Raw genomic sequence first — 28,000 nt, forward strand, 5'->3', positions numbered from 1 at the left:
ACTGAATCGGGTACAGGAAAAATTTATGTCATATGCTCCGTTTCCTTTTCCAGCATAGTCGTGCTCAGCAAAACTAAGCGTGGCAAGCCAAAGCTTTGCCTTGATGGGTACGCCTACGTACTCGACAAGCAAGTGGACAGTAGATATTACTGGCGTTGCGAGAGATACAACGTATGCAAAGGGCGAATGGTGACAACGTACACGGGTGGTTTGCACGTGGTGCAAAGTAGGAGTGACCACAGCGACGGACACCTACCAGACGCCACGTGTGCTGCGGTAAAGCGCACACTTGATGACTTGCAAGACAGGGCCACTCAAACTCGAGAAACGCCGTCTCAGGTCGTTGCTGTAAGGACCTCTTCTCAATAATTTTCATACAACCTTCCTTGACGTTCGCAGCAAAATATGATGTGTGCCTTCTACGGAAGCCGAATCGTTGCATGCTGATTTTGACTTTATTGCTTCTTAGAGCGTGGTTGCGGGAAGCCTGCGACAAGCTGAAGTTACACAAGCGTTGCCTGGCCGTCGGGCACTGCTGCAACGAGTTAGAAGAGCACGGTCGGCGTTGCACCCTCTGGAACCAGACAATGCGCAATCTGTCAACCTGACACCCCCGTGGAACAGAACCATCAGCGGAGAATTATTTCTTCTCGACAGTGGGATCTCCCGTGATGGCGGCCAAATGCTCATATTTAGCACTGCGAGAGATCTTGCAGTGTTGTCCTCATCAGAGCTTGTGTTAGGCGATGGGACATTTAAAGTCGTCCCAAAGCAGTACACGCAGCTGTACACCTTGCACGCGTGGTCATCTAGTAACACCGCTGCAAGAAAAATTGTTCCGCTAGTGTACGTGCTGACGACCAGGAAAACAGAAGACACCTACTTTACCATGTTCGAGGTAAGTTCCACTTTCTCAATTGCCATGTTGATCCTGGTTCGTCTCGCCAACGATTTTTGTGACTCCTTCAAATCCCTTCATAATGATTAATCTGGATCTTTCAGACGATAAAGGAGAGAGCGCGAACATTCGGCATCGTCGGAGGGCTCGAGCCGCTTTTCTTCATCACGGACTTTGAATTGGCTGCGATGAACGAAGCGAACATCGTGAGAATCAATCGTTACATAAGCAAAATGTCACGATACACAAAAACTGTAGAAAGCACAAGACACGTGCTGTATAGTACCAACATAATATTACGCACAAGACAACAGCCGCTGTTGTCTGTAGGCCTAACCAAGTTATACTTGCTGAAGTAGTGCATGCTTTCGTTTCTTGCGCTATCTGGCTTGTCCTGTACCTGCAATTACTATTTCTAAATATCGTGCACGGTTCTCATCGTACGAGGTCGCACCAGACGAAGGATATGCGCGTTGTTCGGACAACCGCTTTGGAAAATTCTAACGGGAGTAACATACAGGGCGCGGAAGAAAGAGTAGAATTTGCGTTCTGTAAAACCTTTGGTTTTATAAGAACGACGAGTATCGAAAACTTGTGCTGGACCTCCACTGATCTTGAAAATTTGCAGTCTGAAGAGCGTGCTTAACGTGCCAAGATGCTAACATACAGAGATCCAATAGTTGGTACATGTCGGTCCAGAGATCCCGGTTGGTCATTTGCATAAGAATTTTGTCATACTCAACTGGCGTTGATCAATTTATTGCATACTGCGCTCCGGGATTTCGCGTTTTCCTCGGTAACTGTCCCCAATCCCTTGGAAAGTCGCGTTGCATGCTGCATGTAAGAAAACGGGCTGAAGTACCCGCGTCTAAGCTGACATGATGCGAGCCAGGGGACAACCAGAGCACAGAAAAGCCCTAGACAGGAAGCACAAGGACAGGGCACGACCCGTTCTCAAACACAGCAAACCCTTAAATGACAGATCGGCCTCGGTGGCTCAGTCGGTAGCGTGTTCTCCTTCTCATCCCGAGATCGCGGGTTCGAACCCGGCCGAGGACGCCAGCAACTTGGTGGCAGGGTACAAGTTGCTTAGACACGCCGTCTTCCGCGAGGAACGTTAAATACGGGGTGCCGTGTGGTGAGCTTTCATCGGTGAGCACAGACCGACCGTTTTGGCGTCGCTCATGATCTCAGTTGTCACGCGACGTAAACCCCCAATTATTAATCAATTATTATTAAAACAGAACTTCACCGCAGTGCATGCACGCTCCTACACTCTTAGAAATGAACTTCACCACATAGCACGCTCCTAGCCAACCATCACCCCGAATGACAACGTTCTCGCCCCTGATTTGTTGAAAACGGGAGGAGGAGCCTATTTTGTGCCGTGCATAATGGTCACAAAATAGGCTCCTCCTCCCGTTTTCAACAAATCAGGGGCGAGAACGTTGTCATTCGGGGTGATGGTTGGCTAGGAGCGTGCTATGTGGCGAAGTTCATTTTTAAGAGTGTAGCCAACCATTAATTATATCGAATGACATCGTTCTCTCCTCTGATTTGCTGGAAATGGGAGGCGTGCGCCATTTTTGTGACAATTATGAAGTGCATAAGTGCCACAAAAAAAGGCGTACGCCTCCCGTTTTCAACAAATCAGGGGAAAGAACGATGTCATGCGAGATGATGGTTGGCTAGGAGAGTGCTATGCGGTGAAGTTCATTTTTAAGAGTGTGGGGTTGTTGAGGACCTACACTGTTAAAACAGAACTTCACCACATTGCACGCTCCTAGCCAACCATCACACCGAATGATATCATTCTGTGCATTGATTTGTTGAAAATGGGAGGAGGCGCCTATCTGGGACAGATTATCTTGTCCCAGATAGGCGCCTCCCCCCTGTTTTGAACAAATCATGACACAGAATGATACCATTCGGTATGATGGTTGGCTAGGAACGTGCTATGTGGTGAAGTTCTGTTTTAACAGTGTAGTGCTGTGCGTCATTAAAGGGTTTCCTGTGTCTGTGAACGTGTCGTGTCCCGTCCTTGTGATATGTCTCGGGTTTTTCTCCCTTTTTCTTGGCTAGCCCACACGTGACATGATCGGGTCGGTTAGCTAAAGCGCGGAAATTCCTCCTCGTCTACCTATACGGGCGTAAGCACAAAGAATGTCGATATGCTTCATATGCCAGAAGCAACGCTCTTCTATTGGTTTGGTCACGAACGAAGCACACAAAAGACCACGTGCTTTCACTAAGGTCATATTGACCCACGTCCCAATGCCCGAGCACGTAAAGCGAGTCCTGTCAACAAAGGACCGTATCATGTATGTGTTTTGTAATGAATCACACGACTTGCGACACAGGCCCTGGTACACTGAAGCATTGTGCGAGTCGGTATTGAAGCTGCGAACGCTGAACTAATGGCCATGAGGCCTAACTGAAGTATGAGTCAGTAAAAATGGTCCATGATGCCGCGCTGCTGAGGTGACATGTTTCATGGCCAACAGTATGCCGTATAGGACTCTTGTAGTCGAAGACGTGAAACATTGAGTTCTAGCGGTTGTAATATGACGCACGGCTGTGGGATACGAGTATGGGGTATATGTAATATGGAGCCGCATCAAAGCACGACTGGATACGCAAAATTATAAATTCTTCTTCGGAGGCTTTCGATTTGCTCTGGCCTGTATATAGCATGATAGACAAGCTTATACCTCGTGACCACTGCGAATTAAGTGTCATCCGTATCGAATACAAGCCAATAAATTTATTTACCGTTCAGCATATTCACCCGCACATATCACGAAGCGTCATTTCAATGAATATCACTACTGCAATTGTTTATCGCAGTGATTAAATTCCAATATTCGTAACTAAGCATGTGTGTTTGCGCGGAAACGCATAATTACAAAACTGGCTATGGCTACTGTTCCATATTTGCATAATCGGTATAATGCCATGTATAAGACACAACAAATACATTTCTAGCAAGTTTATATGCTACACGATTCCTAGTAATTAAGCTTCGCAGCAACTGCTAAGGTCTTTTGGATATTTGCAGTAGGTAATGTATCCAAACAGAGCACAGCGGCATAGCCCATGAACAAAGTGGACGATTGAGCTTGTTGGTGCAATATACTGAACACGAGTGCGAACAACAACTAGACACAGCGCAGCGTCGTCTAGCCTTGCCCGTGTCTAGTTGTTCGCGCTCGTGTCCAGTACACAGCGGCATGTGCATGTGCACCATCATGGCACAGCAGACAGTAGCAGCGAAACAGCTATAAGAAGGGGGGGGGGGGGTCATCTCCTGCGGAAATCGCTGTGAAATCTGAACATTTTCTTGGCACTGAAACTCTCTCACACTTCAAATTATATACACTCGAGGTTACTTTTGCTTTGTCATGAGGGGCACAGGAGACTTCCAACTTGAAGCCCTCTCCCTGTACCGAGTACAGTCACACCATTCATGCCAACGACATTCTTCGTTAGATGACGCCAGAAATGTACGTCATTTGCGTTCCCCTGACTGCATATTTTCGCCCTCTCCTCTCGGGCACCATCCCACATAAAAAAGTGCGTTTGTATGTATACTTTTAGGAAGGGCATCCCATGCTTACGTGGGTGCACGGTGGCAATGACATTTCCTCGAGTGCTATTAACCGTCCAAGATTAATTGCGCCGAAGCTTCCTTCGGTTCTGTGCTTAGAGCGTGCGCTATTTCTCTATGCTCAAACGTCGTTCCGGACACGATCGAATACTATGGGACAGAGTGTGGTACTGTGCGCAGCGATGAGAATACAAAGAAGAGCCATAAAATATCCACACGGAGGGAACGAAAAACAAGTGTTCTCCTTGCCTTCACAAGGGTTGGGTAAACGAAGAGTACGCATTATTTTATTTCGTCCCAAAATTTAACCGGCAACAACTGACGGGCTGATAGCCACGTGGACTCAACTGGAAAGAACACACTGCTCACCTTTCCACGTTTTGAAATGTGTTGTCCGCTTTTCTGCATGGCCTTGTATACTCGTCGGTGCCCTTTTGCATGAAGTTCTTGTAATTCGATGACTTGATTCGCATTTACAGTGGTCCACACGTTCTGTAGCAATGAATTCGTTGTACATAAACACGTCATGTGATTTGAGTTCTTTGATTATTCGGTGCGGTTGTATGAGATTATTCTTTCCCCTTGATCGAAATAAGTGGGTGCAGGCTTGCTCCTCCACGCATTTTCCCCAAACGGTGATCGAAGACGTACCAGTATAGAATACTCAGTAATACACAGCAATAGTAATAACAGCCCAGTCGGTAACGGCAGATTCTGAGACCTACAACAACAATAAATTTATTACAAGATGATGAATGGGGAGTTTCATCGCCAGGAGCCATACTCTACCCCATTGCTGGTACCCCATTGACTCCATTCAAAATACGGTCTCAGACAGACATGTAGAAGATACTACAAAAAAGTATTTAAAATACGTTACTAAATACTGCGCGCAAAATGTATTTAAAATACAGTAAAGATAGTTAGAAATGAAAGTATTTAGAGTAGAGTAGAGTAAATACTATAAGAAGCATTTTAAGATACTTATAAGATACTCACAAAATAAACAGGCACAGAAGTGTCAAGATATGCCTGCAAATTAGACAAAGGCCTCGCAAAGGCCTCCCAGAACGTAACACACAAAAAAGTAGGGTAGAACTCGAAGTTGGAATGCAATGCAAGAGGACAGTAAAAGGCTGAGCTATTTTGGATAACACATGGGACACACAACGCACAAAAGAGGAGTCGTTGCACTGAGAGCCCAGTTTTAAGGTCAGAACACACGTGGTGTTTCAAGCCATATGATAACAGCGCGAACTTCCTTTGAAAGGGCCTGGAAAGGTCAACTGTCCTCAGCTGCGGCAAAAAAACAACCAAAAAAGAAACAAGGAATGTCCATCTCAATATTCGACTAAAAGGAAAGAGTGATTAGAGTACTGAGTACTAAATACTGAAAATAGTATTTTAATTACAGTACAAATACTTTTCAGGAAGCGTACTCAGTACGATACTAAGATACCAACAACAGTATTTACGAGTATTACAGAATTTAGAGTTCGGTACTCAAGATACCTCCAAGTCTGGTCTCAGATATAGCAGAGGAAGTACAGGCGGGCATGCAACGATATTCCACCGTTGACGCTCAAAATCCCAGATTTTTACATTAAAGCTTTAATATGAAGAATAGCGGAATGATAGTGTTGAATAATACATACTACTGACAGTACAATACCTACTACACACAGTATTGCGTGATTTTGACGTGATTTTGCTCAGAAGAGAGCGTACGATATGATACGATAGAATACCCAGTAATACACAGCAATAGGAATATTAGCCCAGCCAGCAATGGCAGATTCTGAGACTTAAAAGGGGATCAGGACGCAAATATTTGTCGGCTGTGAACGAAATCGTAGTGGTGGTTCCATGAGAATAAGAGATTGTGAGAAGCCTAAAGGAAAACATTTTCCGAGATCTGAATGCCACGTGCGGGTGCCAGACATGTACAAAATACCGCACAGAAATATTTAAAATAAGATACCAAATACTGAGAGCCGACTGTAATTGAAATACAGCTCAAAATACTTGAAAACAAACGTATTTAAAATAATCACCAGTTGTTAAGAAGACCCGTGAGTGTCATTTCGAGACTTAAATGTAAGATTCCTTCAAGTTTTAAAAAAATGCAGTGTCCCTGTCTGTTTCCGTTTATCCTAACATTCGTCCTTGTCTCTCAGCGAAAACACGAAGTATGAACCATGCAGTACCAGCTACCCCGTCTTGCTCCCGTGAAAAATTCAGCAGCATTTAGCATGCATAAAGCTTAAACGGCGAGACTTGGTGGCCGAATATAACCCTGAATTTCGACAGACACGCACGTGCTTTCTGAATTTGGAATTCGACATTTTCGCATCTGCAGAATCTTCCTCTTTGGTAAGCACAGTTTGTGCTGCACTAAAATGTTGTTTTCAGTGTCGGAAACCCATTCAAAATACGGTCTCAGATATCGCAGAGGAAGTATAGAGGAGGGCATGCAACGATATTCCACCGTTAACGTTTAAAATCCCAGATGTTCAAAATCCCAGATTTCTACACTAAAGCTTCAATATGAAGAATAGCGGAATGATAGTGTTGAATAATACATACTACTCACAAACCACACAGTATTGCGTGATTCTGACATCGGTCAGAATCATTGTCGTGAATAAAAACCAGGTTTTTGGCTACCGTAGGCTTAGCATGGCGACCGTATCAGAGCAGAAGGAATTGTTAGAATTTGGTTAGGTTAGGGTAGTTTAGGTTTGTTTGTTTTTTACAGTTCACCACGCGGTTGGGGGGCTCCCGCATCTGGGCACGCACGGAACGCTACGCTAGCGCCGTTTGGGATTTTGAACAGATGGGATTTTAAACAGTGGATTCTTAACGGTGGCATTTCGGAATACGGGATTGGTAGGCTACATGCTACAATCCGGCAATGTAGACGGCTCGGAAGACCTTGTCTAACTCAACCTTGTCTGATGGAGTCCTTATATCACTCAAAGACAAAATGGACAAGGAGGTTGCCACCGGTCACTCGCCCGCATGCCACAGCGCTGTCACAGTAAGACAAATATTTGCGTGTGCTTTCTCTTTTTTATGACTATCGTCCTCCAGAGTGTGGGTCATTGCAGCTGTGTTTTGCTGAGGGGAGGTATGAAAAAATAAAGTATCCAGGCTCAGAGAGAATTGGCCACTTTGTAAAGGAAAGGGGGAGAAACGGAATAAAGAAGGGGAGCGTCGAAGACATAGGACACGCACAACATACGACGCGGGGGCAGGATTACCCCGAACGTGCGACGTTTTCCCGTGTCCCAGAAGTTGAGCATCCCGTGTGTCGGAGGGTTTTGGCGGGTTTCTCCAGAACAAGAGAGGGAAAACAACAAGGGCACAAAACTGTGAAAGGCTGCGAAGCTGGAAGCAGTGCGAAGACATTTGACAAAGTAATTAAAATATTGAGTAGAAAATACCTAAAAAAGTATTTTAGATAGAGTACAAAGTGCTGCTTCGAAAAAATAACTAGCAAGATACTAAATACCGAAAAAAACTTTAAATTAGGGCTCAGGATCTAACACGTTTTTCCGACTTTCGTTTAAAACGTTTCCGTTTAAACGTTTTATACGCCGTTTAGATTCACGTATAGTCTGGAAAACGTTTCCTTACGAAACGTTTAAACGTTTTGTTCAATGCGAAACGTTTAAACGTTTTGTTAATGCGAAACGTTTAAGCGTTTGGTTAATGCGAAACGTTTAAACGTGTCGTTAATGTGAAACGTTTAAGCGCTTTGTTAAAATGAAGCGGTTGAACGTTATGTCAAGGCGAAGCGTTTAAACGTCTTGTTAATACGAAACGCAACGCCTTTCGAAACGGGTAGCTATTTAAGCAAATTCTTATCTTTATTAATGGGAAACATGGACGCGCCAGGCATTACGGGGACAGAGACAGATGTTGTCCCCGTTATGCCCAGCGCGTCCATGGTTCCCATCAGTAATTACCAGCTACGCCAGTTTCTCACTGTGTTGTAAGTAGCCTATTACTTCAGTTCATATTTGGCTTGGCTTTTAAGCCGCTCTATCAGTGTTCATTTTCGTCGTACATTTCATTATGAACCGACGTGTTTCACTACAATTTTAAACATGTCGAGCTCGTAATGTCGGTGATGACGTTTGAATCATTTGGGTAGTTTATACTAAAAATTCCGTATTTACCTTCTTTACGCGAGTAGTATTTTGGTGAAAAGACCAACGCGGAAGATGGTCACCTTGAGCGACTACTTTATCCTGAAGCATATAACCTGCTCTTTCCTACTGGTTCCCATTATTGCACTCTAAAACCAGAACATTCGCCAATTACGCGTGAAGAACCAATCACTGTCCCGAATGATATCATTCTTGCGCAGAAGTGGGAAAAAAGGGATGAGCACGACTTTTGTGGCATGCTGCGCTGACGCGAATTCCCACAAAGAGCCGTGCACCTCCCGTTATGAACAAATTGGGATGGAGAAAAGGATAACACCCAGAATTGTAATTGTGCTGGACGATGTCGATGAGATAAAACTCCGTTTTTGGAGTGTCAGCGATCCCAATGCCATGAGTGCACGCGGAGCGTAGTTCGGTGTACGCTGCGAACGGGGTGTGGCAACGCTCTATTAACCACCAAGAAACGGAATAAAATGCGCTCTGCGCTGTGACTGTTCTTTATTAAACACAAGACGGCCACAAATGAGCGGGACAAAGTAACATGCCACTTTAACGATACCCTGCACTGTCTTTCAAGGAAAGTAAGCTGCAGTGTTTAGAGGAGGAAAGACAACGATTAAACGTCTCCCAAGAAAACGTTTATATATGTATACGTGCCGCTGTACGTTTATGCGAACGAAAACGTTTAAACGTATCCTGGGAAAACACTTAAAAACGTATACGTGCTGTTGAACATATATCTAACAGAACACGTTCAAACGTGTTTTAAGAAAACGTTTATCTGTGAAACGTGTTAAAAAACGCGTTTAAACGTTTTGACGTTTAAACGTTTAACGTAGAGCTCTACTTTAAATACGAACAAGTCCGGCGGGGTGTGGTGGGTGGTGATGGGGCTTGCCGTTGTCGGCCTTACGTATGTGGGCAACATCACGACTGACGCCCTGGGGGAATGTGCGTCCTGGGCCGACTTCTAAGGGAACTGTGCCGACATATGTCTGAAAGCGTCTGAGGAAAACCCAGGAAAAACCACAGACAGCACAGCCGGCACCGGGATTCGAACCCGGGTACCTCCCAGTCTCGACGTGACATGGCCAGCACGCTAACCACTGAGCCACGGGAGCTGGTAAAGTCCGGCGGGGTGCCCACATTGCACCGAGTTGCGCGCAGCCAACGAGCACAGTGCGCGAGATACGGATACACAGCAAGCACGGGTTGAATGGCCAGGCGATTCTTTCTGAAGCGCCATTTGCTGCTGAGGCCGACAACGGCAAGCCCTTTCGCCACCACCACCGCCCACCGTCTCAAAATTTTACTTCAAGTGAAGTATCAAGTACCTGACACCATTGGTACTTTAAGCAAGTACAATGTACCACGCTGCAAATGTACAGGGTGTGTGCAGAAAAACATGACCCGCATTTAGGCACATAGCTTGTTGTCTACCTAACTAACGAACTTCCGGTGGCACACGATGGCGCATTTATGCGTGCGAAATCTGCAGAAAAGTTGTGAAAGACATACTCAGCTTAAAAATAAACGGAGCAACGAAAACGTCGGCCTCCGTGCATCAGAATAGGGCACCATGGTGGACGTAGGAGAGTTGTCTTCAATTACCGCTAGGGGAGCTATCGGTGCATAAATCGAAACGATGTCCCACATGGATCACATGGATGCTCATCGACAGTACCCCTAGCGGTGCCCGCACATAACTCTCCGGAGACCGAAATGCACTACCATGCACTGTGATGACCGCCCTATTGTACTGCATGGAAGCCCATGTTTTCGCGCTCTGTTTATTTTTTTACGCTGAGTATGACTTCCAGGATTTTTTTGTAGCTTTCGCACGCATAAATACGCCATTATACGCCACCGGAAGTTCCTCGGGTAAGTAGACAACGAGTTACATGTAAAAATGCGGGTCACGTTTTTCTGCACACACCCTGTACTAGTAGTACTAGTCAAGTACATCGCATACTTAATTTGTATCGCTCACGGGGATCTGATCCCTTCACATTGAGGGATGGAATTGTGAATGGAATTAAAGGGGCACTAAAATGCAAAAACAAGTTTTCTTCGAATTACGTTACACGCTACGTTGATTTCGTACTTGTTGTCATAATTCAAAACTTTGATTCCGTTACGAAGCTACAATCAAAATCATACCGGACTCTTTCTTGCTTCGGCGCTAAGCAGTGAACGACGGTTCAGCTCGTGCATCAGTGTTTTTAGTCCATGCTGCGCGTGCACGCGCGTGCCACGTCATGGAGCAGTCCCAGTGAAAAACATAGTGCGCGTTGCGAAGCGGGCTGGCGTCTCTATCCGAACGACATGAAGATAATTGTTGTCAGTGGAAGATTCGCATGAGAAGTGTTGTGGACTACAATTCAGTGAATCGGTATTGAAAAATGCAACAGTGCGCATCATGCCGCGCATATACGGAACACTACGATCGGATCGTTCCACATCCACACTTGCACGATAGGTATGTGCGCGCTTCTCCTGCTGTCTGATTGGATGCCGCCAATCTTTGCCTCCTGGGGATCCCATTCATTGCCGCCAAAGACGGCTCTGTTTTCATTGCGTTTTTTCTTCTAAACGGTAGCGTTGTGTGACCTAATTTTGTTTGAACTGAACGAAGTGAAACATGAACTTTCATTTGAGAGCAAGCTGTTTTTGAAGAATTTTAGTGCCCCTTTAAATACCCGAATTCCGCAGGAAACGAAAATACAAACAGAAACAAAAATTATTTTCGTTTCCATTACCAGAAACCGAAACGAAATTCAAGGGTGGCAACGATAACGGAAACCGGATTCACAAAACGTAATCCTCCTTCTCCATCTTTTTAATTTCATATTTTTATACAGGGTGTTTATTTTTATCCTTTACAGATTTCTTATAAGAAAAGCTATGAGAACAGCATAGATATAGTTTTCTCAGTTCAGTTGTACTGCATGGCGGACATCCTCTCGAAGAAACTATGCAACTACAAGATGATTAATTACCTAAAATTCATTAATGAACTTTCGGCTTTCGGGCGAATGCGAGATAGCAGAATGAGAAACTATCCTCGTTGAAAGCCATTCCATGCTTTAAAAAATACTGAAACATGCACGTGTGTTAAAATATATCAATCCCGAATTTTGATATGCAAATGAGCCGGAGCCGAAACCGAAACCACGGCGACCGGGGATGCAGGGAGCACAGTGCTCATTTCACGTCAGAGGGCCACGTGATTTGGAGCGAGGGAGATGATTGGAGTAGGTGCAGATCTGCTGGCTTTCCAGCCCAGATAAGCCTCCGTAAGCCAGGGTGATGCGCTCCTAAGGTGCGCTTTTTCAGTTTCGGCTCATTTGCATATCAAAATTCAGCGGTGGATATTTCATGGCACGCGCTCTTTTGTGAGTTTTTAAAAGATCGAATGGCTTTGAAGGAGGACTGTCACCCGCTCTGCTATCTGGCTTTTGCCCGAAATTTCCTAATTAAAGAGTTAATTAATGAGGTTTAGGTAATTAGTTATCTTGTAGTTACATACTCTCTTCCAGAGGCTGTCCGCCTGGCCGTATAACTCATTTGAAAATAGATGATGATTGATTGAAAGAAAGGAAAAAAATGGGGATTGTAGCCCTCATCACGAGGGCCGGCTACCCCAGATCACCCAAGGAAAGGAGTTCCAGACACATCCACCATCACCCACTGGAGATGTCGCGAAGCGGCGACGAACGCCACAGACAGGTCATAGCCCATCTAACAGCTTGGTGTCCCTTAAAAACTGTGTAACGGCTCGCAAAGCTGGCAGTTGAGTGCTCATTGGCCATGGGCCCAGCACCTTCTGCACTCCGAAGGGTCGATTGTCAACCCGGCCTAACGCGGCTACAAGTCTGTCACGACACTCAGAGTATCTTGGGCACGTAACTATAATATGTTCGACGTCTTCGATTGAGCCACAGACTGGACAATTAGGATAGTCCGCTTTCCCAAGCCTGTACAGGAGTCTTGCACTGTATGGTACATTGAGCCGGAGCCTGTGAAACAATGACGTAATCTGCCGTGGCATGGATGTTGGGAGGGCCAGAGCTAGTTCGGGGTCAACCCGGTGCAGAAGGGAAGATCCAGCCTCGCCACAAAACCATTGATCTTTTGACAGCTTATGGCTCAGAGACTTTAAGGCACTCTTGGCGTCCACCTTCGTGAAGTAAACACTGCGGAATGTACTATTTCCATGTGCTTTCCCGGCGTTGTGATCGGCCGCATCATGTCCGGTGATCCCACAGTGGCCAGGTATCCACCGGAAAATCACGTCATGGCCAGCGATCACTGCTTTTTGGTGCGCTACTAGTATGTCATTCAGTACAGGAGCTGAGAGGTGGTGTGTACCCGGTGTCATAAGGGTCTGTAAAGCGGCTTTAGAATCACAGAAAATCACCCATTTTCCCTGGGAAGGCGCGCACGAGATATGCTCTATGGCTAGAAGAAGAGCGTGTAGCTCTGCTGCTGTCGATGAAGTACGATGCGATAGTCGAGCACTGCGCGCAGTATTCGACGCTGGTACAACGAAGGCACAGGCGGATCCTGTAGATATTGTGGAGCCATCCGTATATACCGCCGTGCGATCATCCAGACGTTGGATCAATTCCAAGCTCAGTTGTCGCTGCATGCAAGGAGGTGAGGACTTCTTCGACGAAAGGCCTGGAACTTCTGCATTGACTCTGAGAGGCACAACACTCCACCATGGCAAAGGCGATGCTGGAATGCGTTTATATGATGGTGAGATGCCTCGGTATGGCAGAATGGCCTGGTGAAAAGTGGAATTATCTCTCTTATTAATTGCTTCAACAAGGTGGTGCCGACGATGACGCGTTGACAGTCGGATGAAGTGACGAAGTGATTCCTGAACTCTTAGAGCTGGTACCGGAGGTTCCTTCGCTTCTGCAAATGTGAGCTGGTTAGAAGCTGACCGATGAACCCCCAAGCACACTTTTAGGCTCCTTGCAACCACACTCTCGAGGATAGATTCTGAGGTGGGACACAGACCTTGTAGAAGTGACAGGGAGTACGCCAACATCTGACGAATTAGTGAATGATGCAGACCGAGCATAGCCGCCGGAGACGCTCCCCATCGACTGCCTGCGATGTAGCGCATGACATTAACGACGGATGTAGCTTTCTCCTTTATGCGTTGAACTTCGGCTGACCAGGACAGAGATCTGTCCACGATGACCCCAAGGAACCTGTGATGTGTTACTCTTCGAAGTTGTTGACCATTGACTTGAAGCTGAAAGTTCGGTAAACGTTTCCTCGTGAACGGCATCAGTACTGTTTTCTCTAACGACACATCCATGCCCCGTTGAGACAAGAAGATGGTAACTTTGTCTAGTGCCTCCTGAAGACGTGTACGAAGCGCTGGCCACTGTTTCCCGGAAGACCACAGACATAAGTCATCGGCATACATACTCAGACGTACGCCTCGTGGTAACAGGGACGGGAGTGTCGCCAGTAGGGCATTAAAAAGCATGGGACTGAGTACTGCTCCCTGCGGCACTCCTGCGGTCACAGAGTGTTTCTGTGTATCCCCGGTGCTGGTACGCATGAACACGGCCCGGCCACTTAAATAGTTAGCAATCCACCTCAGCGCTCGCCCCCTTATGTCGAGGGAGTAGAGGCCATGCAGAACATGAGGGTGACTTGCAGTGTCATACGCCCTTTTGATGTCAAGGAACACAGCTGCAGTCAATCGTCCACCCAATCGCTCCTGTTCAACTGTTGATACTAGGTCCAGTACGCAATCCATTGTACACCTTCCTCTTCGGAACCCTGCCATCTCTTTCGGCAGACGATTGCGAGATTCCAAATACCGCTCAATCCGAGATAAGATAATACGTTCCATAATCTTGCACAAGCAGCTTGTCAAGCTTATTGGGCGAAACGAGTCTATTTGACTTGGTGCTTTCCCCTTCAGAATAGGTATTGCTCGCGATACCTTCCAGCCCTCAGGGATAGTTCCCTTTTGCCATTGGTCATTCATCAACCGAAGCAATACTTTCCAAGCCACATGGCCAAGATGCATTATCATTTGGTACGATACACCATCCGGGCCCGGGGACGACCGGCGATTGCACGCTTGAATGGCTGTTTCCAGCTCCTGAGGGGTGAAGTCAAGATCCATCGCAGTATCTTCAGCATTGTGGTTTAAGTCGACAGCGCAAAGTGCCTCTTGCGTTGACACCTGGTACCCAGAAGTTAGGGACGCTGTCGATGGTTTTAGGAGTAACGCGCAAAATTCTTCCCCAGCAGCTGTTTCTGACGTACCATGATGCACGGTAAGAGCGCGGAATGGAAAAAGCTGACTCACCGGTGCTCCTAAGCCTTTCACAATTCGCCACATGTGTCCTGTAGTGGCATGTGGGTTTAATGTTTCACAGAAAGATTTCCACCGTTTGGAGGAAAGCTTCCCCAGATGTCTGCGGATAATGACTTTAACCCTACAGGCCTCTTTGTAGTCTTCGATACGGCCAGTTCTACGGAAACAGTGCTCGGCACGGCGTCGAATTGCCCGTAGACATTGGTACTCAACGTCCACAGACTGGTGTGCTCTTGAGGCTGAAGTGAGGATTGTCACTTTGACCACCGTAGCAGATATCTGGGCCTCAAAGGCTGCGATGTTGGCAGCACGCTGGACTGTTGCATCCGCTTCTATTTCAAATAGCTTCCAATCTGTGATCCGCACTCTGTGGCTTCGGGTAGCCACTAATGAATGTGAAATAAGCACTGGTACATGATCGCTCCCCATGGACTCCAAGTTAGTTGTCCAATGTAAGTGCTGCGCTTGGTCCTCAGAACAGAAGGTGACATCGAGACAGCTCTTGTACCTTGGGCCTCTATAGAAGGTGGGTGATCCATCGTTAACACATACGGCCCTGACTTCCTCTAAGCACCGTTCGACGATCTGCCCTCGCCCGTCAGACCGGGCGCTTCCCCAGACAACGCTGTGGGCGTTAAAGTCGCCACATACGATGAAGGGTACGGGAAGGTCCATAAAAAAACCTCTAACCTGGTCTTCGGATTTGAAAATAGACATCTATGCTGCTCTCATAGCTTTTTTATAAAAATTCTGTAAAGCAAAAAAAAACGCCCTGTATAAGTATATATTATTATTCTCCCATTCATAGCTCATCACCTTAATTAACTTTACGACGAAATACATATCGACTTTGGGAGTGACATAAGAGGTCTCAGTAGGGCTGACGACAAGTCCACGCGAGCGGCGCTTCTTGACAAAAGACTTCTAAGCGACTCAATCCGCAGGAAACCGTAACTGTTGATCATTGTGCTTGACAGCGCTTGTGCCCAAGTTCGAGCATGAGTGGTTAGAAAGGACCGCATTCTTCTTTTGTCTTCTACTTTAAGTATGACATGAAAAAAGGACAAAGGTATATGGAACGCAAGGCAATGTAAGTAAGTAAGGGAAGCAAAGTAAGTAACGGAAGCAAAGCATAATTTCTTGTAAGTATTTGTTGACAGTTCAGAAAGCCCGTATGGTAGTAGATAGAATAGCAGTGTAGAGCGTGCGCAGTAATGCCACCGTAGCATATACACAGCCGCGGATACCTCCTCGTAAAAACGTAATGTTGAGAACAGACGAGACGACACGATTTCAAGGAAACAGAAACCGGAACCGGTCTCGAAAATAGCTAGGAAACTGAAACCGCTACCGAAAATCGCCTCGAAACGGAAAAAAAAATCGAGTTTTTTTAGGTACGGGAAACAGAATCGGAAACGATATTATTTTCGGTAACCAACCCTGATTCCCTCCACATTTCACCCTTTGGTAGTAAAAAAAAAAAAAAAAAATGATTATGTATTGCAAGTCTTTAGCAGGAATTTCTGGCAAGTGGAGGTTAGGAAATCTGGCTAGTTTACTGCCCACTCATGAATATGAACTAAAACACAACATGAACATAATTTGCATTCACACGCTCACAGGCAATCAGGTGTGCGTGTGCAAAAGATTATTTCCCCATGTATCCGTGAGTGGTGGTGCTGATCTCTGCGAAATAATATGAATCAAGAAGGCATGCTCTCTGACAGAAAAGACGCATCAACAGATGCTATACGATCCCGAGAATTTCCTCCTGCCTTGTGACACATATGTAAGACTTCTAAAAAACAAAAGATAAAAAGAAAAAAACTTAATAGGCTATGAAGCACAAAGCAAAAATTCCTCTTTGGTGTTTCTTTGCTGTTTGCAATAAAAGTGTCCACGTTAACACATGAAAAAGACAAGATGTAAAGCGAAAGAGTGGGAGCCTTCCAGTCTCTTCTTTTTTATTTTTTATTTGTCATATCGTAAGTAAACTAGAACGGGTATATTGCCCGGGGACTCCGCCCCCTGTGACGTATCTCCCAGAGTTGGCGTTACCTTGCGTCTCAATGGGAGACGCTCGGTCGGCTCGTTCGGAAGCGTCACGTACACCGTCGGAGAAGACTGGATGCAGGAGCGAAGTGACGTACCTCCTAGGCTCCTAGCGCCGCGCGCGCAGATGCACTCCAGCTGGACTTGCTGACAACATGAGCGGAGCCAATAGGGCGACGCGATTGGGACGATGTGATATCACCGCGCTGCCTATGGCAGTGTATAGCGTGTGTGTGTATTTTTGTGTTTATAACCCTTAAAGGGGCACTAAAGTGCTCGCACAAGTTCACGTCAAATTGCGTGACACGTTATGTTAATTTCGCACTTGTCGTAATTCAAAACTTTGATTCCGTTATGAAGCTACAATAAGAATTATGCCGGACTCTTTCTTGCCTCGGCACTAAGTAGTGAACGTCGCTTCAGCTCGTGCATCGGTGCTGTTAGCACATGCTGCGCGTGTACGCGCGTGCCACGCCATGCTGCACAACTACGAAGCTACGAGAACATAGCACGACTACGAAGCGAACTGGTGTTGCTGTCCGAATGATGCGAATATAATACTGTTGTCACTAGAACGTTTGTGGGCTACAACTCAACAAATTGGTATTGAAAGATCCAGCAATGCGCGTCGTGCCGCCAAAGACGGCTGTTTTCATTGCGTTTTTCTTCTAAACGGCAGCGCTGTGTGAACTAATTTTGCTTGTGTTATACTAATTGAAACGCGGACTTTCACTTGAGAACAAGTTGTTTTTGCATTTTAGTGCCCCTTTAACTCTTGAACGATGTCGAAATAATTCTTATGACTTGTAAACATGCAAGTATGTTAACAGTACATTTCCTTCTCCATAAATTCCCTTCCAGACACACATACACACACACAAGTACAAATAAATACCTTCCAATATTAAAACGGCAACAGACTCGGCTTGCTGGTAGTTACAGTGCATAATAACGAGTGCAACGAAGACGGGACAACACGGCTACGTTGAAGTGCGTCTTCTGTGTCGTGCCTTCGTTGCACTCGTTTATCATGCATCGTCTAATATGTCTTAGCATCATGCAGTAGATCGCATAGGTCGGCTATGTCCTAAGAATGCATTCAACATCACATCCTGATCGGACTTCCACGCAGCCGATCACATCACAATCATAAACCATCACGATCATACCCCATCATCCAACTTCAACTTCAGAACCCATCACACTGACTTCAACTTCAGAACCCATCATGTTTTTGAAGTTGAATTCCGATTATGGGATCTGAGGTCGGCGATGAATTTTGAAGTTGAAGTCGATTATGGGTTTTGACTTTTGAGCGAGGGCTTATGTTGTGTCCACCGCATAGCTGGGAGAATTCACTCATGAGGGGCTTCATGAGCTCCTCTCACCCTCTACCACTTTGGTATCGGTGGCCCACACGTTGTTTTATATTCCATCTGCGACGATCAATTCACAGCGAAGCGTGAATTAATCCGTTAGTTGTCACTTTTAAAAGGTTTACAACGAGGGGAGTAGCACATTTTAAAGGGCCCGCGCTCCCTTTCCGTGACTTTGTTATTGCTATTGCGGGTGCCGTAAACCACATAAAATTTGCTACCTGCCATTTACCACTTTGGTAGTGGCCCACATGTTGGTATCGTGCATTTTAAAGGGGTGGTTTTATATTTTATTCACTACGATCGCAGCGAAGCGTGATGAAATCCGTTAGATGTCACTTTTAAGAGAGTTACAACGAGGGGAGTAGCACGTACTCAGTTTCCGCGACTGCGTTATAGCTATTGCGGGTGGCATGAAACATGTAAAATCTGCTGCCTGCCATTTACCACTTTAGCACAGGTGGCCCACATGATGGTATCGTGCATTCTAAAGGGGTGCTGTGCCGTGCTCTAGGTTTTATATTTCATTCACTAATATAGGGTACTAAAGGACCAATCCCTCGTATCACTGGCAAAAAAAAGCCAAAGCCAAAAAGCAAAGCCTCTCCAAAGCCATAATGATATCAAATAACGTTCTAAAATTCACTGGAATTGTAGCACGGGTGGCCACAAAATATTTAAAAAGCACACCTGGCCTCATTTAATATGGACCAATGCCCTCGTATCGCTGGTGACAAAGTTATGATAACAAAAACGTCAAAAACTTCACAGGGATTGCAGCAGTGTGATTGGAAAATTCGCAAAATGTAGCAATGACTTCACCTTCAAAACCCATCACATCACATAACCCTTCATTCAGCCTCAACATCATAGCCCCTCATTCAACTTCAACGTCACCTCACCTCATAGCCCTTCATTCAACCTCACATCATTCTCCATGATGTGATGGTGAGTGATATCGGTCAAGGCCATCATGAATGAATTCGCCGACCTATGGTTGAGCGCTTGAATACTTGCTCAGAAAGTACACAATTTGAAATGTACATAAAGTACAAGGGCTCAGAAATGTAGTGCTACTTGAGCACTTGGAACCTCAAGCAGTGCCCATCACTGTTGCTAGATAACACATCAGGCAATCACTATGCGATGACAACCACATTCGGAAAGGCATGTTCACTTTTATGACAGTGTACCGAGGCATCTGTGTTTCTGCACGCGAGCACTTTCACTCCGTTCGCTTTATCTTCTTCATTGTCAATCTGATCTAACATAAATTTTCTGTTCTGTAAAAGTGCTGTTCACAAACTGCTCAGTTTACTGTGCCATGCCGAGACAACAAACGCATTAGTTTCGCATGAATGTTATCCTCGTCATATTTACGGCATGTCTAATATAAGATAATTAGTGCCGCTGAATTGTAAGCGTTACCATTTGAAGAGCTCGCGCCGAAGCGTAATCATCAAGAGCTTGGATGCAGCTGTTCGAGGCTGACTTGTCCACATGGTGTGCTCGGCTGGTGCTATTTCCACGTAAGTCACTTTATTTTCCGCAGTCGTTACTCGTAGAACGTCTTGGGAAGCAATGAGCATAAATTTCCGCTGGTATGCCAAAGAACAAGGAACCCTCAGCTCTCGGGACCTTATCGAAACGATACTTTTTCTATAAATTTTTACTTGCAATATAGTTTCTGCCCATACGCTGGGTATTTGTCCTTACGAAAGGCGACAGAGTCCTGCTGATGAAAATGTGCGTTTCGTTGTGAACGTTTGTCACTGAGGCCAAAACCACTCATATGTGGGGAATCGCAATTGCAGCTTCTCGAATAGCTCTACAACTGTACCATCATCATTTCTAGCAGTAAAATCCTCAACAGAATCTAGTAGCGTTATCTTTCCTTTGGGTATATCAAATTACGTTCCTTTGTGTTTAACATACTGGTATTGAACCAGAAAGACGAGGCAATTTTGACACGCACCAGAAGTCTTAATAGTGGTAGCTGCTAGCGCTAAAACATGTATTCGTGTACTAAAACATGCGTTGGTACATATCAAATGTCCTGCAGGTGGCTGACCGACATGCCCACGCGTGAATAATATTAATAAAAACCGGGACTTACCTAATCAAAGTAGTCACCCTCGGCATTCCTGCATTACTGCCAACATTACCTTGCTGAGAGAACTGCCGTGGCTGTGACATCGTTGTAATTCCGCCTACATGATAGAACGTGATCTGAGCGGCCAGAGATGACAATCGGTACTGGGACAGATCTCGGTGACTATGGAGGGTGACGAAGGGCTTCGTACCGCAACTCACGCAGTGTCTTTGTGACACGTGGCAGCGGCGTAACCAGAAAAATATTTCGGGGGGGGGGGGGGGGCTATGAGTATTTTACATGAGAGAGGAGGGTTTGCAGTCGTTTCCCTCTTCCAAATGCAGTACCAAAGGTACCATTTCGGGAGAGAGGGTTGAACACCCCTCCCTTTGGCTACGCCAGTGACACGTGGGAACGAGCGTGACAGACACAAGGACGTTTCAGTGGATCAGAAGGTGTTTATGATAACGACCGAAAACCTGATAAGCCAATCGCGTTATTCTCTTCAAGCGGTTGACATCACATTGCTGAGCTTCAATATTGAACAGCTGCTTTATCGAAGGTCCGATCTATATATACTATACCGATCTACCGATCTATTATACCGATCTACCGATACCTACTATGCCGATCTACTATAAAACCCGCTGCCATGTCTTTTCGCCAATGCTGGCTGCTTCTGGCGAAATTGTTGCTTCATTTCTCGGCGTAATAACACGTCCGAAGACACGGTGAACGATTCCAGCTAGGGACCACAAACAAACGGGAACGACTTTTGGAAAAAATGTCCTCGAGAAAAATGTTCGCGAAAAAAATGTCAACGTTCCCAGCCCCTCAGGTAAGATTATGGCGCGAAACAATGCACCGACTTTTTGATCATACCAAAGAAGGTATTTAAAATTCAACTACATACCTATAACTGTGGGTGGAATAGAGTAAGTTACGAGAGTGAATAAAGGATATTATTCTCAATAGGCACGAAACAACGGTGAGGCGAGTATAAGGAAATGCCGCACATTACATTTGTTTATTTTTTTCTGCAATTCTATATTTACTCATGTACTTCCTGATCCACATGTGTTCGGCTGACGTTAAAACCCCATCGTCCGTCCAATGTACTGCATACAAAGATTCCGAAGCCGCATTTGCAGGTTCACTGTCGTCAGCTTTACACACTTTAGAAGCGATAAAACCCATTAATTAATTTTTTGACTAACCATTTTCGGTAGCTTTACACGCTTTTTTGGCGGTATTCCTATAGCTTCTGTAGATAAATTAAAGCAGACTTGTGTGAGCATCACCGTGTAAATGCGACAGCAAATGAATCCTTAGATGGTAATTGTGAACATGCTTACCTTCAACTTACTCCTTGGAACACGTTGGCCCTTACTTGTCAGCACAGAATAAGCATCAGCAATGACAGGACGATCAATAAATGTACGGCAACAAAATGCGGCCTAAATACCATGCGATCGTAATCTGAACACCCCGTTCTGTTCTGACGCCTGTTCTGTCTGTACCTTATGTCCACAAATATTGCAGTATGCTATCCCATCAACGAGCCCAACTTTCTGCGCTTGTTCAACACACCGATGTTGTTTTTTTGGGGGAAACTCCGGGTAACCTCTCCACAGGGGACACTTCTTCCGGGGACCTTCAGCTTATTGCTTGGAAATACGTTGACCCTCATTTCACAGCACAGAATAAGCATTAACAATGACAGGATGCTCAGTAAACGTGCTGCAACGAACTGCCGTCTAAATACCATGCGATCCTAACCTCAACACCCTTATTCTGTTTCTTTCGGGAGCTCCCGGTAGCCTTTCCACAGGGGACGTTTTTTCCGGGGACATTTTTTCCGGCTCCCGGTCCAAACGTCGATTCTGTGCTACGCACTGCCTGACCAACACGGCTTATCACTCGCATGTCAACCGCGTGACGTCAGCGACCGAATTCTTTGAGCCCTTCGGTATCTGAATCAATGAGTCTTGCTTGATTTTTTTCTTTTAATTCCGCGTTAGTGCCGCGAACCAACTGTGGCTATGAGCGGCGTAAAGACGTAGACAGATGGAGAGAGGACAGCAGGAAGAAGTGGGAGACAGGGATGGTGGTTAGTATGCGTCCTGGGCGAGACTTCAAGGGGAACTGTGCCGACATTCACCGATGAGTTGCAAAAGGACATTTGCAGTGCATAATCCCAATAGTAAGGACCTTTATAGTTGGGGTTCCGGGTTTTCGGGGTTTATTTTTGCCATATTCGGTGGGCGGTTTTCGGATTTTATTATTTTCCGAGATTTCTGAAGTTATTAGTTTTTATTTAGTTAATATCCGAAGTTCAAAGAAAAAACAACAGCTCTGCAACTACGTACAAAGGGAATGAGAAGCTGCCTTGCAAAATGCTTCCTGTTATGCGGCAAAACTTGCAGAAAGTACGACCTGGGTAATTCCACCGAAATTCGGCCAGGCCCTGTACCTCGATATCTTCGACCTTCTGGCAAAAAATGCATTCGTTAGTTGATGCCAAATTATGAAAAAATAACCTGTTTCCAATGTCCAAACTGCACCCGTTTTCGAGAGAGAGGGGGGAGAAAAAAAAATGCCCTAGTCTTCCGGCCTGACGCCAGTCGCGACTTTGAAGGCTTCCCCAACCACAACCGTACGTTCCACGAAGTCGAAACATTTTCTGTTCTTTGCCTAGCATGTGGACAAGAAGCTGACGACTTCATGTTGCCACGCGTCACGTAGTTATCTTGTAAAAAAAAAAAAAAAATGGCAAAGTTGCGAACACACACTAAAATGTCCCCTAGCTGACGCCTTCCTCAGTGTGAACCGCTCGTCGCAGGAAAATGAAAAACACATCATTTGTGTTCGTCTTTTAAATCTCTTTCTTTTGGTGTAAAGTTCGTGTAATGTATGTACAGTGCAGTGATAGCATTTGTCTCGATTCTGTAGGTGGTACCGCGAAATTGGCCCCATTTGGACGTTGCTAGCAAAAAACGCCATTAAAATTAAGGCTTAACTTTTTTACATGTTAGAGATCTTTGACTGGAACCCATAAAAGCGGAGTTTTTCGGAAAAACCCGAATTGCTTTCGATTTTACCGGCATGTTTTTCCCTTTTCTTTTTTTTTTATTTAGGAATTCGAAATTCCGCAACCCCACGTATAGTGAACATTTTCAGGTGACATCCATTTTTGGCCACACTTTTGCATACGATTGATTCGGTGGGTCGGTAGAACTTCGCAAAGATTCGAGAGTTGAAAGGGTGAGCTATTTGAAGGTGGAATGAGAGGAGCAGAGTGTATTTGGAGAGGGTCAGCGTTATGGCAGCGCGGAGCCTGAAGGCAAAATGCTCACCGTGGGGCATGCCCACGCGGCAACGATATTCGCGTCTACCATGGTGTAGCCCTCTCAAAAATAGCTTGTTCTGGATTTATTTGTTGACTCATCCGCGTTTGAAAATGTAAATATTAACATTTAATCAACACAAAATTTAATATGAACATGTTTGCACCTTTTTTAAGCCATATTTGTCTGGCTCCGTCTCGCGATGTTATATAATTTTTCAAAAGTTTGCAGCGAGCATACCATCCTTCAGAGTTAGCAAAAAAAAAAAAAAAAAAACCGTAGCACCGAAGGTGGGGGAGTGTCCCCCTCCCCCTTCGTGCCTGGATATCGAGCAGCTTGTCTAGTAAAACAGCAGTGCGGATAGGGTGTCCAATCATCGTCGTAAATCGTTTACGGAGACCAATGGGAGGCCGGCTCGCATTCTCTCTTAAGGAGGAGAGAAGCGGGAAAGCGTAAATTGCGGTTCCCTTCGCCCTTAAATCAAGAACGACGTAACGGATGAATTCCGTTCCTTTTATATTACTGTGAAAGTAATGGCATCTTTCATTCGCTGAAGGGAAATTTTGGCACTTTAGTGCCCCTTAAATGCTGTTCAACACATTTGCAGTCGTCCTGTGCTCTATATAACATGTGCCGTTTCATTACGCTTTTTTCTGCATAAGATAGTGCAATCCCGTTAATTCGAAATCTCTTGATTCGAACTTCCGGATAATTCGAACTGACGCCCGGGTCCCCGCAAAGCCATGTGTACTTCAATGGGGATATTTCAATGTGCATGGTGTATTTCAACGCCCGGTAATTCGAACATATGAACGTGCGCACCGGTTTATTCGAACAATTTGCGGGGCCGCGCCCGACCACGCATCGACTCGGAAGCGCCGGCCTTGCACCGGCGGGCGCGCGGCTGGCATGTCAGGGACACCTTTACTTATTACATGACAAGTCTACTTACTTATAAGTCCATTTCTCATAAAAGCGATACTTCTGCCAGAGGAAAGAGGAGTAAATAACGAATCACCGTAACAGTGTGCGCAAACGCGACCGGTGCGGAACGATGCCGCTTACTCGTCGTCGGCAAAGCCAGCAAGCCTCGCGGTTTTGAGGTGATCAACACTTCCTGTTGACTACATAGCCAAGAAAAAGGCAGCAATTCGATATTTTCTTGAATTGGGTTAGCGGTATTTGCGTTCGCGATTGGGTTGGTTTTGACGAAGTTTTTAGAGCCACTGTTGCAGAAACGAACGCAAATGCGTATAAGATTCTTGTCCATTCTGAGCTGTTTTGATGCTTTTTTAAAATAAATATTCTGGAAAGAAACAGTCTCTCATATTTTCGCCATCGCGTGACCACACACGTGCGGCAAGACATAACGAGCCATGACGCGTCTCCGACCTAGCTGGCATGCGGTGCAAACTCATCAAGCCCTCATTCGGAGCGGCTCCCTTTAGTTCGAACTCCGCTTTATTCGAACAAATCTTGGTCCCCTTTCAGTTCGAGTTAACGGGATTGCACTGTAGTTTGTAACGTGCCAACGAGCTCACCTCTCCCCTTTCTCTATGGCAAGGGACACCCCTGGGTGGTTCCATTTGAGCATGAGTGTAATATTGATTAGGAATATTGATTAATAAGGTCGATAATTATACTAACCAGCAATATTGGTTAAAAATAGGGATACTGTTCCATTCCTAGTGTTGCTGTGAATCACTGAAAACTGGCGCCTGCCTATGTCTGTTTCATCCCTCGTTGTTCCGCGCCATGTCGTACCTATGTGCTTCAAACCAACTAGCCTGGCTACCAGCGCTTCTAGATACTGAAAACGGTTTGCAAGCCTCAAGTAGAATCTCAATGTTTTTGCAGGTCAATTACGGGCCACGTGGTAACCAATATGCCCTGAAGGATGACCATATCCCACCCTTCAAGAAAGAGGTTGCTATACATTTCCACAACAGTTCTTTTTCTCAGTGTCTGCATCACTTCCACGGTGGGCTTTATACCAGACCCTGGAAGGTACGAGACACCACAGGAAGCTGTTGAATACGTGGCTTGGAGGGCCCTCAATGAAGGACGACCTCCTTGTGTTACAATCCGTCCTTTAGGTATCAGCTTGTTCTGCGTCATGGGCCACTGCACTTATGACAGGACCGGGCGGTCCCTGTGCAAGTGTGATGACAATTTCACTGGCCTAACGTGTTCTGTTTATGTTGGGAAATGTACATCTCCAGCATTATGTTACCCCCATCTTTGTCAAGATGATCCAAGCAGAGATCTCGGCTTCAAGTGTGTTTGCAACGAGGGTTACTATGTACCAGATGATCCTAAAGCATCATTCTGTGCAAAAAACGAAACTGTGATGGACAATGTTGAAATCACCGAAAGCATATCAGCACCTGAAGAGACTTCAGAACTGTCGGAACAGACACTAGCGCCTGCGACGGAAGAATACAGTACACACAATGAAACGCCTACTCTGAAGCAGATGGGCAGACTAAATTGGAAGCGGGACAATATTTCGGGTACGGGTGTTCTATGTGCAAGTTCAGATTTCCTGATTTGCTTCATAGAGCCCAAAGAAGAAAATAAGGATATGGACGCCCTGTTTAAGAGAGCCTTGGAGAAAATAGTGAGAGAAAAGCAATTCAGGAACGATTCAGGAAATGCTTCCCTAAGTGTCAGCATACCCCTGCCGACGACCCAAGAAGTGAATAGCAGAGCAGACAGCATTCATGTTGAGCATGACAACATGCAGCAGCAGGACAACATTAAGAGAGAAGCACATCTTTCTCGTGTATCACCAGAAGAGAAAATGAAGGTTGTCAGAAACCACAAGAAAGGAGTCTTTTTCATGCAAAGAAGAGCTGCTTCAACATATCGAACATTAGAAAAAGAAATTGCTGATAACGTTCTCACCAAGGACCCTAATCCTATAAATCATATTATACAAGATAACAGAGAAGTTGAAGAACAGAAACTGAAGGACGCGGTCTCTGACACTCTTTTAAATGATGGAACAAAAGGCCCAAAGATGCCAATGCCAGGCAGAGCTATGCAGAGCTCGAAGGCAATGCTTGTGGAAAACCCTTTACAAAACCAAGAAAATGCATACGCACAATACCCGAATCTAATGAGCGTATCACAAAGTCAGCCTCACTCAGAAGTGCACGCTGTTGGTATTGAATCCAGTGAAGCTGTTCAGAAACACCACCATATAGATAAACACGCCGACTTTGAAACAGCAGATGATATAATAGCTGACTTGAAGCACACAGTTCAAACGTCGGAACACGATAGGGTCAATGGTACAAATTCCTCGGGCATTAGTAATTTGAGTTATAGGATGGCCAGCTTTGTGCAAGCTCAGAATGAAAGTAGCCTCAAAAACAGGAATGCTTTGATTACAATGGTCGAAAAGGCCAGGGATGAACATGCTACTGGAGGAACAAATGGGACACATCCAGTGAATGATGCTGAAACCTCAGTTTCATCACATAAAGCCAACAGCTGGAACACCAGTAGCGAAGACAGTACAGGAAAACTGGAAGCTTCAGAAACCAAAGAAGACCGCGACCCATTAATTAAAACACCAATGCTACAAAGTGTGGGAAATAGTGAGACAAAAATTCTGACTCTATCAGAAGCACATCCTGAAGGAAGCCAAGAAGGAAGGTCATATTACATTTCGAAAGTGGAAAGCAGCTCTCAAATACTTCATCCTCCGAAAGGACAGCCAGAGGAAAAGATTCACGAGTTACAGCAAACACGATTAGGTGCCATCGTGCACCATAGTAAGCTAGGAGGGACAATGATGAAAGTCAGCAGTAAAACACTTGCACTTGGTGCTGAAAGACAAAGTGGCTTCAGAACTGTGAAAGGAAAGAGTCAAGTACCTTTGCTTCTATTTAACGTCACAGTACTGGGAGACAGTAAGAACAATACATCTCACTATTTTTTTCCAGCAGAAGGTACCAAGGGTGTGTTGATAACATGGGACATCTATAGACCTTAAGCAAGATGAGTGTACTATTCCATGAGCATTGTTATCTTGTTTTATTGTACTCATTATGCTATTGAATATATGTGTTATCTTAGTACCTTGAAGCA

General features: G+C 45.4%; 2 protein-coding genes across 3 annotated transcripts in view; one reads left to right on the top strand and one right to left on the bottom strand.

Moving 5' to 3' along the window:
- LOC135377543 (protein slit-like) overlaps nucleotides 1–20,771 on the bottom strand; it is a 268,615-nt gene extending 247,844 nt beyond the window's left edge. Inside the window, exon 1 of one of the 2 annotated variants that reach the window (XM_064610052.1) lies at nucleotides 20,580–20,771. In XM_064610052.1, coding sequence (XP_064466122.1) covers nucleotides 20,580–20,659 — 80 coding nt within the window. In that variant the 5' untranslated portion in view covers nucleotides 20,660–20,771. Of the gene's footprint in view, nucleotides 1–19,891; nucleotides 19,998–20,579 lie in introns of those variants that run through there. The other variant, XM_064610053.1, reaches the window with a different exon arrangement.
- LOC135377544 (uncharacterized) lies at nucleotides 19,841–27,997 on the top strand. Its single transcript, XM_064610054.1, has 2 exons — nucleotides 19,841–19,992; nucleotides 25,760–27,997. Exon 2 carries the CDS (start codon nucleotides 25,800–25,802, stop codon nucleotides 27,903–27,905), a length of 2,106 nt encoding a protein of 701 aa, XP_064466124.1. The 5' UTR covers nucleotides 19,841–19,992; nucleotides 25,760–25,799; the 3' UTR covers nucleotides 27,906–27,997.
- The last annotated feature ends 3 nt before the right edge of the window (nucleotides 27,998–28,000 follow it).

Source organism: Ornithodoros turicata, chromosome 1 (assembly GCF_037126465.1).
Source record: "Ornithodoros turicata isolate Travis chromosome 1, ASM3712646v1, whole genome shotgun sequence".
NCBI lineage: Eukaryota > Metazoa > Arthropoda > Arachnida > Ixodida > Argasidae > Ornithodoros > Ornithodoros turicata.